This window comes from Carcharodon carcharias, chromosome 23 (assembly GCF_017639515.1).
Source record: "Carcharodon carcharias isolate sCarCar2 chromosome 23, sCarCar2.pri, whole genome shotgun sequence".
Classification (NCBI taxonomy): domain Eukaryota; kingdom Metazoa; phylum Chordata; class Chondrichthyes; order Lamniformes; family Lamnidae; genus Carcharodon; species Carcharodon carcharias.
Window position 1 is genome coordinate 12,413,180 of NC_054489.1, and position 14,847 is coordinate 12,428,026.

The window sequence follows — 14,847 nt, forward strand, 5'->3', positions numbered from 1 at the left end:
GCTAATTTAAATGTCTTTTTCTATATGAATGTAAATTGCAACTCTGCGTATCCACAGCACTTAACCAAAATTCTTATCAATATTCCAAAAGAATTGGATAAACTCACTTCTGTCAGAATCTTTTCTATTTACTTTTCTATTTCACCAAGAACAGTAGGCATTAAAACAAGGGGCTTCTTAAAAGTGAGATTCATCAAAGCAAGAGTCTTCAGTTTTGGCTAACAAATAGATGCTCCCTCCCTTCCCAATGTGACCTCATGCCAGTCAGTACATGTAATGCAGAATTCTCAAATTCTTCAAACCCCACCATGGCCTTGCCCCCACCCGCAACCTTCCCCAACTCTGTAACCCCCTCCACCTCTATATTCCTCCAGTTCTAGCCTCTTGTATATTTCGTCCCATCATTGGCAGCTGTGTTTTCAGGTATCTAGATTTTGGAATTCCCTCTTTAAACCTCTCTGCTTTTTCCTCAAAATGCCTCTTAAAACTCCCTGACCAAGGATTTTGCCAGCCTTTGGCTCAGCATACATCTGGTAAAACAGTTGTGATGCATATTGGGATATTTTTACAACATTAAAAGTGCTATGTAAATGTAAGTTATTGCAGTCCTAGTGAATGGTGAAGCAGGCTTCATATGCGGGCGACACAGAGCTGAGTACATATAGTGTGCTGTGTTTCAGCATATACCCATTTGGCCATTCACCGTAGCAATTTGTAGATGGATCGGAATCAACAGTTTAATTACTGTCCTCCTGATGCCAGGGAAGAAATATTCTCAGATAGAGATGGGTGTTGCTTCCAACACAGATTTAGTGCAATAATGTTGAACGAGTTCGGAATACACAAGATATTTTATTTGCATGTGTTGTAGTAATGGGATCCTTCTTTGGCATCTACTCTATTTTTAAATTGCAGCTCATGAACAATATATAGTCTGGCATACATTCGCACATTCTTCTTAAAGAAGGGATTTGCATTTATATAGCACTGTTTACAAATTCACAAATTTAGGACAACCCAAAATGCTTTATAACTAAGGAAGTACTTTCTGAAATGTAAGCATTGTTCTAGTGTAGGGAAACACAGCAGGTGATTTGTGCACAGCGAAATCCAATAAATAGTGATGAGATAATGACTAGATAACCACTTTTAATGACATTGGTAGAGGCCACTGGGAAGAATTTTTCTGCTGTTCTTCGAAATAATGCTACACAATCTTTCATGTCCACCTGAGAGAGTTGACCAGGTCTCGATTTAACATCTCATCCAAAAGATAGCACACCCAACAGTGCAGCACTTTCTCAGTATATAAAACAAAAAACATAATCCAGAGTTATGGGTGTAAGCCTGGACTACCCAGGTTCAGGTGCCTGTTACTGATATTGGATTGTCAGTTGCAGAAGGGGTGATGTCCACCTTTTTTTTTTGATTATCTTTCTGTAATTTCATGAGGTTCTGTGCATTGTTGGATTGATGTGTCTTTTTTGCAAAGTATCTGGGCATATTGTTAAATGCATTATTTTTGGTATGAATCGCCGCTGTCAGATAGGGAAGGTATATTCAGGGGATAGAATGAGGGGCGTGCAGAGATTAAACGTTATGGAATCTAAGATGTACAGAAATCTGTGCTTTTTTGAATTACCTGGGAGCTTGGGGAACCTATAATTCCCCATTGCTTTCTCCATGGCACTCGGCCAATCACAGTTGACTTGCCAACCAATCAGCATATTTTTCTCCTGCAGTATAACTTGTGATCGTTTGCAATTTGGTATTCTTGTGTTTCTCCTGATGAGTTCAGGATGCAAAGTTTCAGCAACATGTCTTTCTTTTCAGCAATGGGAAGTGAAGATGCCTAGGGTAGAATAATCCTAGCGTTTTTCTTTTGCCAATAGTAATGATTATTTAGTATTTAATCCAATTTAAAATGAGTGTTTAAATATTTAGATGGAATTTATGACTGATGGCTGTTTAGTCAACTGAATCCAAATATCTGAATTATCTACCCATCTGTAGTGGCATTTAATCCATTCAGGACTGCAGTGGCTTTTCAATAGACCAAAAAGCAGCATAAAATCCAATATTCCAGCACCCATTTTAATATAATAATAGAAACAAATGATCCTAGTAGCAGTTGATGTAATATAGTTCTTCATATTAATCCAGTGAACATCCATCAGTCTGTCTTCAACATAGGTTTATTCAGCACACACTTAATTGTCACAGCATTTGCAACATTAACACGCCCAGCATAGGTAGCAACGGTCTAAAATGTTTTGACTTTACTGTATTTCATGCTCAAAAACCATACAAAGTCTTTTTCCAGTGAACTTTTATGTGATTGATTCTGTGTGCTTATGCTTAGAGATGTCACATTGCATTTTCACTATCTTTCTGCATCATTGTGGTCTGATGTGCAACACGTTGACTTAGAAGTGTGGACAGTTCTTTAAACTAAAACAAATTCAGTCTGTGAATTGTGTTTCTGATGGCAGTGTTTTATAGAGTAGTGAGTGTCATATTGGGACTTCTCCTCAAGTAGTCCATTATGTAATATATGTGCGTAAAACGCTGTGCAACAGATTGTCCAAATTACTTTTACACAAATCAATAGACCTGATGTTCTCTCACCTGTGCGTTGCTCTCTGCTGTTCCAATAAACTTGTGTTTGCTTCCCTGGCAAATTAGTTCAAACCAAAAGGTGATGGGGCTGAACGAAGTGGAAATGCCTGTTGCCATAGCCTGAATGTGAAAAATTTCAATCCAACATATTCAACCCTTTTTCTTTATAATGGATAAAAGGGAAAGGGAGTTTCCTAAGTGAGATGCAGCAAGTCATCCGTGTGGTCAAAGAAAGAAAACTTGCATTTCTATAGCACAACATCAGGATGTCCTGAAACACTTTACAGGCAATTAAATACTTTTGAAATGTAGTCACTCTTTTATGATAAGAAATAAGGTGGCCAATTTATGCACAGCAAGTCTCATATACAGCAATGTGATCATAAATGGTCAGCTCATCTGTTTCATTAATGATTTTGGTCAGGGATAAATGTTGGCCAGGACATTAGGCAGAACTCCCCTACTCTTCTTCCAATAGTGGTATTGCATCCCTTACCAGAGGGGGCAAATGGGGCCCCAGGCTCTTCCAAAAGATGACCAAAATTTTGAAGCCGGCAGGCCCAGGAGCGGCCGGTAAATGGCCCGCTGCCCGCTAACGGCTGCCGACTGTGATTTCACGTGGACTGTCCAATTAATGGCCAGCCGGTGCGGAAAACGTGCTGAAATGCTCAGTGCTGTGGAGGTGGGGGGTGGGAGGAGGGCGAGCGCTGAAGTCAGCGTGGGCGTGCGGCAGTGCTCAAACGAAAACTCTCTGAAGGCAGAGACTGCCTCGGGGAGCTGAAGACTGCAACCGTATCAAATAAAGACTTTTTAAGTCGGGCAACAACACAAGCAGTCACCTGAGCATAGACATCATAAAAATCCTGCGCATAGATTTTAATTTTTTTTTACATTTAATGATGGGAAACCTCATCCCGTCCTTGGACGAGGTTCCCTGAAAAATGCAATAGCTGCCTGGCCGATTTGCCCACCTGCCAACTAATGGTGGATGGGCAGCAAAAAAAGTCCCAGTTATAATTGCGCTGGAATATTGGATTTTAATCGGCACTCACCCGACGTCATTGTGCGCTATTTTACACTCGGGCATGTTGGATGCATGCCCACATGCTGGGCAAAAATTTCTGCCCATGGAACCTCTGTGAACTGACACATCATCCTTGATCTTATGCTTAAATTTCTGGAGAGGGATTTGAACCCACAGCCTTCTGGCTCAAGAGGTGGGAGAGGTACTGGCTGAGCCACAGGAATCACTCAAGATTGGCCACTTGGCACCGAATTCTGGATGGTTTTATGTGTCAGCCTCCATGCCTATTGCACTGATGCTGCCTCAACTCCAATTAACATCCCGGTGAGAAAGAAGAACCAGTTTGAATTATTATGGAGTCCATTTTAACTCCGGTGATTGTTATCCCACTATGACACAAATTTCGTAGCCCTTCCCCCGCAACACGTGACATTTTGGATCACTGCGAGGCTCGGTTTCATTTCAAATTGACACTCGTCAGAAATCAGTAATGGAACTCGGCTGTTATATTTTCTTTCTCCGCTCAAGTGGTTTTTACTGAGAACGTTTCACCCATGTGATCCACTCCTCTTTCCTGCACATACCAGACTGAGCATGTCAGAACAATCTTATAATCACTGAACCGTATCCAGTTTCCTCACCCTGTTATTCTGGTTACAAGCTCTTGATTTTACTTGTTCTTTCACTCTTCTTAAATAAATTTACCAAATATTATTTATCCAAAAAAATAAACCCAACACATGTTCCAAGGAGAAAGTTCTAACTGCTGAATTCAGACACAACACTGACACATGATATTTGCACACCTTCACCTCCCCCTCCCCCACCATCCCCAGTTATCCTTATTAGAGAGCGGACAAAATGTTAACTTACAGCCAGACCTGGATGGACTTCAAAAAGCATAATTGGTCCTGTTCTCCAGAATTGCCCTGGCCTTGAAGCCACATCTTTCTCTCCCATCTCCCTTCATGCCCTCTTGGACCTCCTTGCCCATGGGACCCACCTCCTGCTCCTACAGTTCTATTCCCATTAAACTGCTGACCACACAACGTCCCCTTCCTGGCCCCCATGTTAGCCAATATTGTTAACGTTCTATCTTTTCAGGCGTTGTCCCTCTCTCCATTCTGCCACCGTCCCCCCACCTCAAAAAATCAACCTTCGTGCCTAGAATCTTGTCCTTCTCGAATGCTTGCAGCCTCCGACACGTCCTTGTTATCCAGTAGGTGGTATTGCATTCATGTAGTTCCATTCTTATTTGATCGTAGCCAGACCATCACTTATGATGGCGTCTCTTCCTGCTCTTGCACCATTACATCTGCTCTCCTCCAAGGATCTATCCTTGGAGCCCCTCCTATTTCTCACCTCCATGGTAACCTGACTTAATATCTTCTTATGAAGATCAATCTCCAGAGCACTGGGACTGCTTTGTGCAAGCTTGGAGAAAAATCGTGACATTAAAAAAGGTTGTTTTTTTGGTCATTTTCTTTTGAACATTTTTTTCCTAGATATAAAAAATATTGAAAATGGGGGGAAAAGGTTGTTTGGCTGATGGTCAAGTGTCATTGAGTTAGGTAATGAGTCTTTTTGCTTTCTAATTGGCGTAGGAAGGCAGTATGTCACAGGGTTGGCTGACTATTGGCTGGAGTGTGGGGCAGGTCATGTGATGAAACCTCCAGGGATACGTTTAATCACAGTTGGCAACCCTGCCTTGAACACACCATCTTTGCAAACTACCATGCCATTAGCAACCTCCCTTTCTTCTCCAAATTAGTCGTTGAACACAATGCAGCCCCCAATACCCATCTTTCCCAGAAATCCATGTTTGAATCCCTCCAATCCCTGCCAAAGTACTGAAACAGGTCTTTTTTAAATTCACAAATTACATCCTATGCGACTGTGACAAAGGTAAAAACTTTCCCTCCTTGTCCTTCTCGAATGCTTGCAGCCTCCGACACGTCCTTGTTATCCAGTAGGTGGTATTGCATTCATGTGGTTCCATTCTTATTTGATCATAGCCAGACCATCACTTATGATGGCGTCTCTTCCTGCTCTTGCACCATTACATCTGCTCTCCTCCAAGGATCTATCCTTGGAGCCCCTCCTATTTCTCACCTCCATGGTAACCTGACTTAATATCTTCTTATGTAGCTCAGTGTCATATTTTTGTTTTATAATACTCCTGTAAAATGCCTTGGAATTTTTATTATGTTAGCGGCACTGTAAAGGTACAAATTGTTGTTATTGCTGTAACCAAAGAGCAGTTGATGATTTTCTAGTTTTTATAATTTCTTATCCGTCTTATTCTTTTTGTTTTAATTTCATAAAATAATAGGTTGTGTTATATAAAAAAAAACCTTTGACATTCTTTCGTCAATTTGACGATTTCTGGTTGTTCAACTTGCGTGAATGAGTCAATTTGGATGACAGAGAATAAAAAAAAAGTGTAGTCACTATTGTAATGATGGAAATGTGGCAGTAATTTGCACACTGCCAGGTAGGTCCAACAAACAACTATATAAAATTGACCAGGTAATTTTAGTGACACTGGTTGAGGGTTATTTTTTGGGCAGGACGCCAGGTCACTAGATTTCTGATTAAGCATTGTGTCTATACCTGGAAATTAATCAGTGAGCAGTCAAAAGCTAAAAACAGAGACTTTTCTCCCTCTTTGATTCTAGACCAAATGGTAGAAAGTTTGTTACATTGTCGAGCAGTTTATTTTTTCGATTCCAAACGTGCAAAGTATTGACCTTTTTCTTCTCTTTCTTCCAGGCGGATGTTTCCTTTCCTGAGTTTTAACATCACAGGGCTGGATCCTTCTGCTCATTATAATATTTATGTGGATGTTGTCCTGGCAGATCAACATCATTGGAGGTACCAGGGAGGAAAGTGGGTACAGTGTGGCAAAGCAGAAGGCAGTATGCAAGGTTAGTGTGCCAGAGGCTAAAGGAGCGTACGCTCATAGATCGTGTACCAGAATGTTCTGCATTGTGCTTTAAAATCTTTCCACAAGAAAGCACACTGTAATCTGCAATGTACAGCCTCGCTGTGCCTTGGTATTCATGTATCTCAGGAGGTGGCACAAAACGGAGAGTATCACTTCAGCAGCTCATTAAATGCAGCTCCGGATATTTTAATTCCATTGCAGTCAATGGAACTGAATATCAGGCATTGTATATAACAGGCAGCTGATTTGATATCACTTATTTTGAGGCACCACCATGAGAAATTTCTAGACCACTGAATCTACAAGTACTTTTGAAATGTAGTCAATTACTTTATAAAGGCAGCAGATGCCAGATTTGGTATAATTTTGCCTCAGTGGTTTCACTCAATATACTCTAATGTATTAGTGTCTATACACCACAGAGAAAACAAACTCACTATGCTTCAATGTTATGCCAATGGGTAACAGTGAGAATTCAACTTTAGCGCACGATGGGGCATTTGATAATGCAATAATTCATCAGCGAGCACTGGCCAACTTTTAGCAATGCATTCGAAAAGGATGCTTTTTCCAAACAGAGCTTTAAAATATTAATTTATTTCCCATTCGTTACAGCCCTTAACTGGAGGTACAAAACTTTACAATTGGTCCCACTGGAAGCAGACTTTTTTTTAAAGCAAAATGTGAATGCTTTGGGTTGTCCTGAGGATATGAAACCTGCAACGAGTGTTTTAAATCTTGTTTTGAATGTACATAATAGACATGGGGCTCTGTGTTCAGGGGATTTATTTGGGTCATTCAAGACTTTTTTAAAATGAGGTATGGATCCGTGAACTGTTAATAAATTGACATTATTTTACAAACACCAAAAAAAAAATTCTTTCTTTAAATTCATCAAATCGCTGGGGAACCAAAGTAATTCTTCCCCCAAGGGATGAACACTGTACAGATAGGGCAGATAATTTCAAAATCCAGGTAATTGCAGGACCGTAACTCCCATCTGAATATTGCTGAAAAGTGAGACATGTTGCTGTAGCTTTTCATCTTGCAGTCATAGGACAAACACAAGAATTTATACTACAATTTATACTATAAATATAGGCGAAAAGCTTCAGCAATATGTTCCTCTTCAGCAATATTGAAGTTCTGTACCACCAAATGACTGTTTATATAACTCCCATTAATTTTGGATGGGGGTGTGGTGCACTTTTCAATGGAGGGTAAAGGGTGTTGGAAGAGTAAGGAGAGGATCACAGCTGAAAGGATGGTCAAAAAGATGGAGTTATGGAACCTTTAACTGCATAGAGGTGGAGAACCTAAGGGACGGGAAGTTTCAGTGATGGGGCCAAGATGGCCATCAATAATGGAGTGGAGGGAGATGGGGATATCCAAGACTGTACAGGGTTTTAACTCCAGATCATTGTCTAGCATCTCATTGGGTTTGGCTATGATGACTTGTACAACCAAACTGTCAATTGGCAATTGTTCCTGGATTCCATATGAAGGATGTACATTTGACCAAAGCAATGGGAGAGGGGTAGAAAGTTGTCCTGGATTGAACCAAGAAAAGGGAGAAAATAATTTAAAAGAAAACTAGACCACTTTAGAATAAAAGTTACAATTGCATTTTCTGCTCCTTGTCGTGTTACTCTCTGAAGGAGTCAAAAATCAGTGAAATCTGCCTCTCCTTATCCCCCCACCCCCCCACCCCCACATACAGTACATCCACACAATTAGGACCCTCCTCTCTTTTGATGCACAGAACTATATTCTACATTTCACGTTTTACACTCCAAATGCAACTGACTGCATTTTTGTGATAGCCGCTGTGCAGTATATTGTATGTCCTGGTTTTACTTTCCTTCTCAGATTAAAAATTAATTCATGCCAAGCACATCAATAATTTGGATTAGTCCCAGACAGCACAATATCCACTCATGTCAGTTACAATCAAGTTTTGATATATGAGATGTTTGTTGTGATGGTGGGTATTTCTCAATGATTTTCTCCTCTGCCCTGTGCTTTATTGGCGTACCGTTCTACATGCCCAGTCCTTCTGTACCTTACCAAGTAGCCAGTGCTTATGGCTGTGTGAGCCTTGAAAGTACGGCATTCCAGGGTATGTCAGCAGATCCTGATGTTCTCACTTGACATCCAGACACACACATTCTAACAGGGTGATCACTCTACTTGTGTGATCAGGAATCTTAGCCCTTTCACTGTGCTGGCTGAGAGTGTCTAATGCATGATCAGCTGGAGACTGAACCTAGAACTTTTCCTAATTTTTATGAGAGAAAAAAAGCACGTGCATTTATATAATACCTTTCACAACCTGGGGATCTTGGTACAGCAAATAAAGTGTAATCACTTGTAATGTAGGAAACACAGCAGCCAATTTGTGCACAGCAAATTCTCATAAACAGCAAGGTGATCATGAGCAGGTAACCTGTTTTCCAGTGGTGTTGGTTAAGGGGTAAATATTGGCCAGGTTCCCAGGGATTACACCCCTGCGCTTCTTTGAAATGATGTTATTGGATCTTTTACATCCACCTCAGAGCTCAGTTTAACTGACATATCATCCAAAAGACAACAACTCCAAAATGCGCAGCACTCCTGAAGTATTGCACTGGATTGTCAATGCAGGTTTTGGAGTTAATACTCTTGAGACAAGAGTACTACAAACTGTGTCACACCTGACAGTTGCCGAAGATAAATGCACACACCAGAGAGGACAGAAGGTGTAGAGGTGGATTGAATGAGGGAGTCTTGAACATTCTCATCCACTCCATACTGTCCAAGTTTGGGGTGGGAATCTTACTTAACATAGGAAGAGGGTTAGGTCTGATAGCTGACCTGTATCTTAACTTCATCTCCCTGTGTTGGCCCCATAGCCCTTAATGCCCTTAACTGGTAGAAAAACTAGCTGTACATGTCCACTGGTCCCTTAACGTAGTGGGACAGGTAGATAAGGTGGTTAAGAAGGCATATGGGATACTTGCCTTTATTAGCCGAGGCATAGAATATAAGAGCAGGGAGGTTATGCTGGAACTGTATAAAATGCTGGTTAGGCCACAGCTAGAGTATTGCATGCAGTTCTGGAAGGATGTGATTGCACTAGAGAGAGTGCAGAGGAGATTGACCAGGATGTTACCTGGGCTGGAGAGTTATGAGGAGAGATTGAATAGACTGGGGTTATTTTCCCTGGAGCAGAGATTGAGGGGGGACATGATTGAGGTGTATAAAATTATGAGAGGCATAGATAGGGTAGACAGGAAGGAACTTTTCCCCTTGGTGGAGGGAACTAGGGGGCATAGATTTAATATAAGGGACAGAAAGATGGAGGGAACCAGGGGGCATAGATTTAAAGTAAGGGGCAGGAGGTTTAAAGGGGATGCGAGGAAGAATTTTTTCACCCAGAGGGTGGTGGGAATCTGGAACTCACTGCCTGAAAGGGTGGTAGAGGCAGAAACCCTCATAACGTTTAAGAAGTATTTGGATGTGCACTTGCGATGCCATGGCATACAAGGCTATGGGTCTAGTGCTGGAAAATGAGATTAGAATAGTTAGGTACTTGCTTGACTGGTGCAGACTCAATGGGCGGAAGAGCCTTTTTCCTGTGGTGTAGACCTCGATGACAGTGACTCTATTTTGAAAATTTCAATTGACCACCAGTGTTTTTTGAGCTTCTGGAGGGTAAGTTCCAGTTTTCCACCACAACCTTTATGTAGAAGTGCTTTCTGACTTCACCCTTAAATGGCTAAATTCTAATTTCAATTACTCTTCATGGAGATATTAGCCTTTTTATTTTCAATAGTGTAACACCTCCATTAAAGTAGCAGAGAGAGCAATAACAGTGGTTAAAAGATCAAGGGTTGTCTGAATTATGCATACGGCGTTATACAGCCTCTGATTACGGCAGATGACTTAAAGGTGCCATTTCTGTATCAATGCAAAGCAATTTTGGGATCAGAACTGGCTGTAAGTGGCAGTGCAATTCTGAAGTTACCTTCAGAGCTGTTGATTCTAGTTTGGTGGTGCATTTGTACACTTTCACCCCAGCATCATGACACCATTTGCACTGCTGTTGCCAACAATTTGCCACATAAACAAGGGAGTAACAAAACCCAAAATCGAAACCTTTCAATCTAATACCAAGTCAAAAGTGGATTGTTCGCTGGCAGGGACAACCACGTAAACACAGTGATGGCCTTCAAGAAGGCTTTTGATCTGGATGCCTGACCCCTGGGCACCATTGGGCAGGAAGAGGGCAGGCTCTGAGAAAAGTGAGGGTGCGGGTGGGCGGTTCTAGCGAGCTCCCTGAGGGCAGACAGCTGCTGCGGAGCTGCCTCAGGGAGAGCTGCAGACCCGGACAGGTTAAGTGACAAAGAAAAGAACGCACCAAACTGTTTATGCAACACATTCGATTACCTGACAGCAGAACTCAAAAAAAAACTTCAGTCCTGCCCCCAGATATCTTTTTTTATAATTATATTTCACCCCAGGCATTTCATCAGGCCCTTGGACGAGGCTTCCTTAAAAAACGGGCTGCCTCCCTGTCCGTTTTGCCCATGCGATGAGCATGAAATCACACGGGCGGTGTAAAGTAAAATCGTAGACAATAGGGGTTTTTTAATGGCATTAACTGGCCCTTTAATTGTCGGCGGGCTCGGCCCCGAGCTCAATATTGCTCACATGCGCGATGATGTCAGGACGCACACCCGATGTCATTTCGTGCAATTTCACGTGCACTCAGGTCGGGCACGTGCCCACCCAGTCAACATAAAACTCTGGCCATAATTTCGCAGTATGGAAGGAGGCCTTTCAGCCCATCATAACTGTTCTCCAAAAGAGTTTTGCAATGAATATAATTTCCTGTGCTATTTCCCTATAGTCTTCATATATTTTTACCACTTCCCTTTGATCATAGTATAGATTCTACTTGTTTTCAGGTCTGCACAACTTACTGCATAAAAAGATTTTCCTGACTGCTCCTATTGTTTCTTGGTGATCATATATTAAATTTCATGCCCAGTGTCTCGGTTTACTTTTATCAAAACTCCCCATCATTTTGGATGCTTATCGGATCCCTTCTTTATTCTGGTGAAAACAGCCCCAGTTTTAAAGAGCTTTCCTCGTAGTTTAAGCCTCCCACCGCTGGTATCATTCTAATGGTTTTCTTCTGCACTTCCCCATGATGCTGGCAAGGCTCCTAAAAGTGGGGAACCTTAAAAGGAAATTGGATAAATACTCGAAGGCAAAACTTGGTGGGCTCTGGGGAATGGAACTAATTGAACAGCGCGCAACATACAAAATTCTTACAGGGCTCGACCAGGCAGATGCAAGAAGGATGTTTTCCCTGCTGGCTGGGGGTTCTAGAACCAGGGGCCAAAGCTTCAGAAATCAATAGATATCTAGGCAGTAAAGGGGATGCGGGGATAGTGTGGCAAAATGGCATTGAGGCAGAAGATCAGCCACGAGCGAATTGAATGGCGGAGCCGGCGTGAGGGGCTGAATGGCCTACTCCTGCTCCTATTCCCTTTGTCCGTGTCAAAGAGGTGGAACAGGCATGATGGGCTGAATGGCCTCTGCTGTACCATTCTATGATTTGCTGAAAACTGGATTCCAACAATGATTTATGTACCCTGTGCCTCTTGTTAAACACTGGATCACATCGGTGTTTTTTTTTAAAAATAGTTTTTGTTGACTTCTCTCATTTTCAAAGAAGGAAATCTGCTTGCACAGTTTAGCCCTAGCCAAATCTTCCCTACAATATACATGAGCCGCCCCATTCACTTCACTGTTCTGGCATTGAGGTTGGCTGCTGGCAGCAATAGTCATAAAATGCAGCTTAAGATCACATTCCCTCATCTTAATGACTTGTTAATGGCTACATTAACAGGCAGTCTAGAAGGCACCCATTCATCTGTGCATTAACAAAATTAGTTGAACATATTGGCCATTGTTTAAGTGAATAGATATGTCATGGCTTCATTTACAGCTATTAAGGTCCCATTTACAAAGTGACTAGGTACTTTTTGTATGTACCTGTATCAAATCCAACACACATTGTAAACTTGGCATCTGTTACAACATTACAACAGCATCAGTAACTCTGGAGAATTGAAACTGATGGTCTACTCAGGTAATTGGGTAATTTTGCTGCCACTGAATGTGCAAGGCCTTTCCAATTCCTAAACTAAAAGGAATCCTAACAGAAATTGTCACATTGTTGTTAAGATATGCTGGGGAATCGTACTGGTTAACGCAAGATGAATTGTCCAGCAGCAGTGAAATGGTTTTATTCAGAAACAAGTACAATTCCAAACTCCATGCCCAGAAAATTCAAAAGAAAACAAACCAACAAATCAGGAATATTACATTGCCAGGTCTTCAGGAGTTGGAATGCCAGAGCTTGTGGGCCTGGGGGGGCTAGCAGAGTTTCTGTTCTAACACGTAGACACTTGTTAATCTTGTTCCTAATACAGGGCAGAATGACCGAATCTGTTAAAACATAAATAAATGGATCCACCCCAATCTATTGCAGTGTAATGGGGTTCTCCAGTCCCTCAGACATTTAAGACAAGCTGTTTCCATGACTCATGAATTTTCCGACAGTGATCCGTTGTCTCTGCAGCCATTGCACTGTAATATTTTCCAGCCGAATCTTTATATTATAACAATCTAGTATTACAGCAGCTGTTTCCCTACACTTTATGTTTAAGATTCCTAATGCCTTCATCAGTTGACATTCCTGTGATTTAACGCCTTCAGTATTCAGCCAGACTTAGCACGTAGTCTCCTGCTAGCAAGGCTTTAGCAAACTTAAATATCAGGAAAATGCACAAAACCATTTGCTCTCCCCTTTTTTTCCAATCAGAAATGGGATGTCAATTTGGATGTTTTTCACTATCCTTAACCCAGGTACACTGGAGGAAATTGTTACACATTCCTGATTGCTGCCGCAGCCAAGGTCCAACTCAGACCGGGAAAACTTAATTAGCTTTCTGTCTGAATGGATCAGCACCACACTGGGCTGTTAAGCCACTGGGGGAATTTCTATTTATGGCAATATCAATTTCCCAAAAATAAATTATCTTGAATGTTAGTTAGACTAACAAATTCTAAATGTTGGCAATGAAAGACCGGCTTGTGCCTAGGCTTCTGAGGTTTCCATTTAGAGGCACTGGAGTGGCTCTCTGCACCCCGGCTCTGCTTTGTGCTTTCACATAGCAACAACACTGGGATTGAGGATTGTGTTGAAGCCAGTGCAAGACACCACTTATTTATCTCCTGGCCCAAAATATTTTACCAAAAATGTGCAGCTTGTTTTAGTGAATGTTCTCTGTTGGATTACAAACTCAGAAGAAGCAGATGTCAAGCTATCAGCTTTGGTTAAATTGGCAGCACACTTGCCTCTGAATTCAAAGGTTATGGGTTCAGGTCCCACTCCAGGTGCCTAATCCATGCTAATTCTCCTCTTGTGTGCAGTATTAGGGGAGTGTTGCACTGTCAAAGGTTACTGCCTTTCCGGTGAGATGTTAGACTGAAGCCCACCTTTGCCCCCTTGTTGAATGTAAAAGGTCTAAAGGCACTGTTTGAAGAAGAGTGGGAGAGTTTTGCCTGACGTCAATAACTATCCTTCAACCAAAGTCATTTAATAAAAATCAACCCGATCTGGCCATCATCATGTGAGATTTTGCTGTGCACAAATTGGCTGCTGCATTTCCTATATTACAACAGTGACTACACATCACAAGTATTACATTAGCTATGGTCTTGAGGAATTTGCTGTGTAGGTTTTGACAGCTTGCAATCCGCGGAGTTGGCTCCTGGCGCTCGGGTCTTCACCCATCAGCTGCAAAGCAGAAGTAAACTTGTTGGGATTTGAAAATCCTCGAGAGCAGGGAGTCCTTCTTTTAAAAATACTTTAAGCTTGTAGCCAGCTGTAGAAGACCCAGACAGCGGGAGCCAGCCCTGGTCTAAGCAGGGTATCGAGTGACTCAGCCTAAAGGTCAATGGGCCACTTTTATGCAGCTTCTCTAAGAAACCAAGTTCAGCTTTGTGTTAATCAGCGTCTCATTTCTACGTGTCAGCCAACAACTAAAAATTGCAGTAACACGGTACAAAATTTGCCACCAGTTACAATTGCCCATCCTTGTTGCGAGTAAGTGCTTGTTAACTTTTTACTGTGCTAAACCTCTTTCTTAGAAACACTGGTGACTCATTGAAAATTCTGTTAAGTACAGCATTCAGTTCT

General features: G+C 41.7%; 1 protein-coding gene across 1 annotated transcript in view; it reads left to right on the forward strand.

Moving 5' to 3' along the window:
* The window catches only part of tbx21 (T-box transcription factor 21), a 34,126-nt gene that overhangs the window by 12,717 nt on the left and 6,562 nt on the right, over nt 1-14,847 (forward strand). Inside the window, exon 2 of the mRNA XM_041173514.1 lies at nt 6,416-6,570. Within this exon, the coding sequence (XP_041029448.1) occupies nt 6,416-6,570 (155 nt within the window). The remainder of the gene's footprint in view (nt 1-6,415; nt 6,571-14,847) is intronic.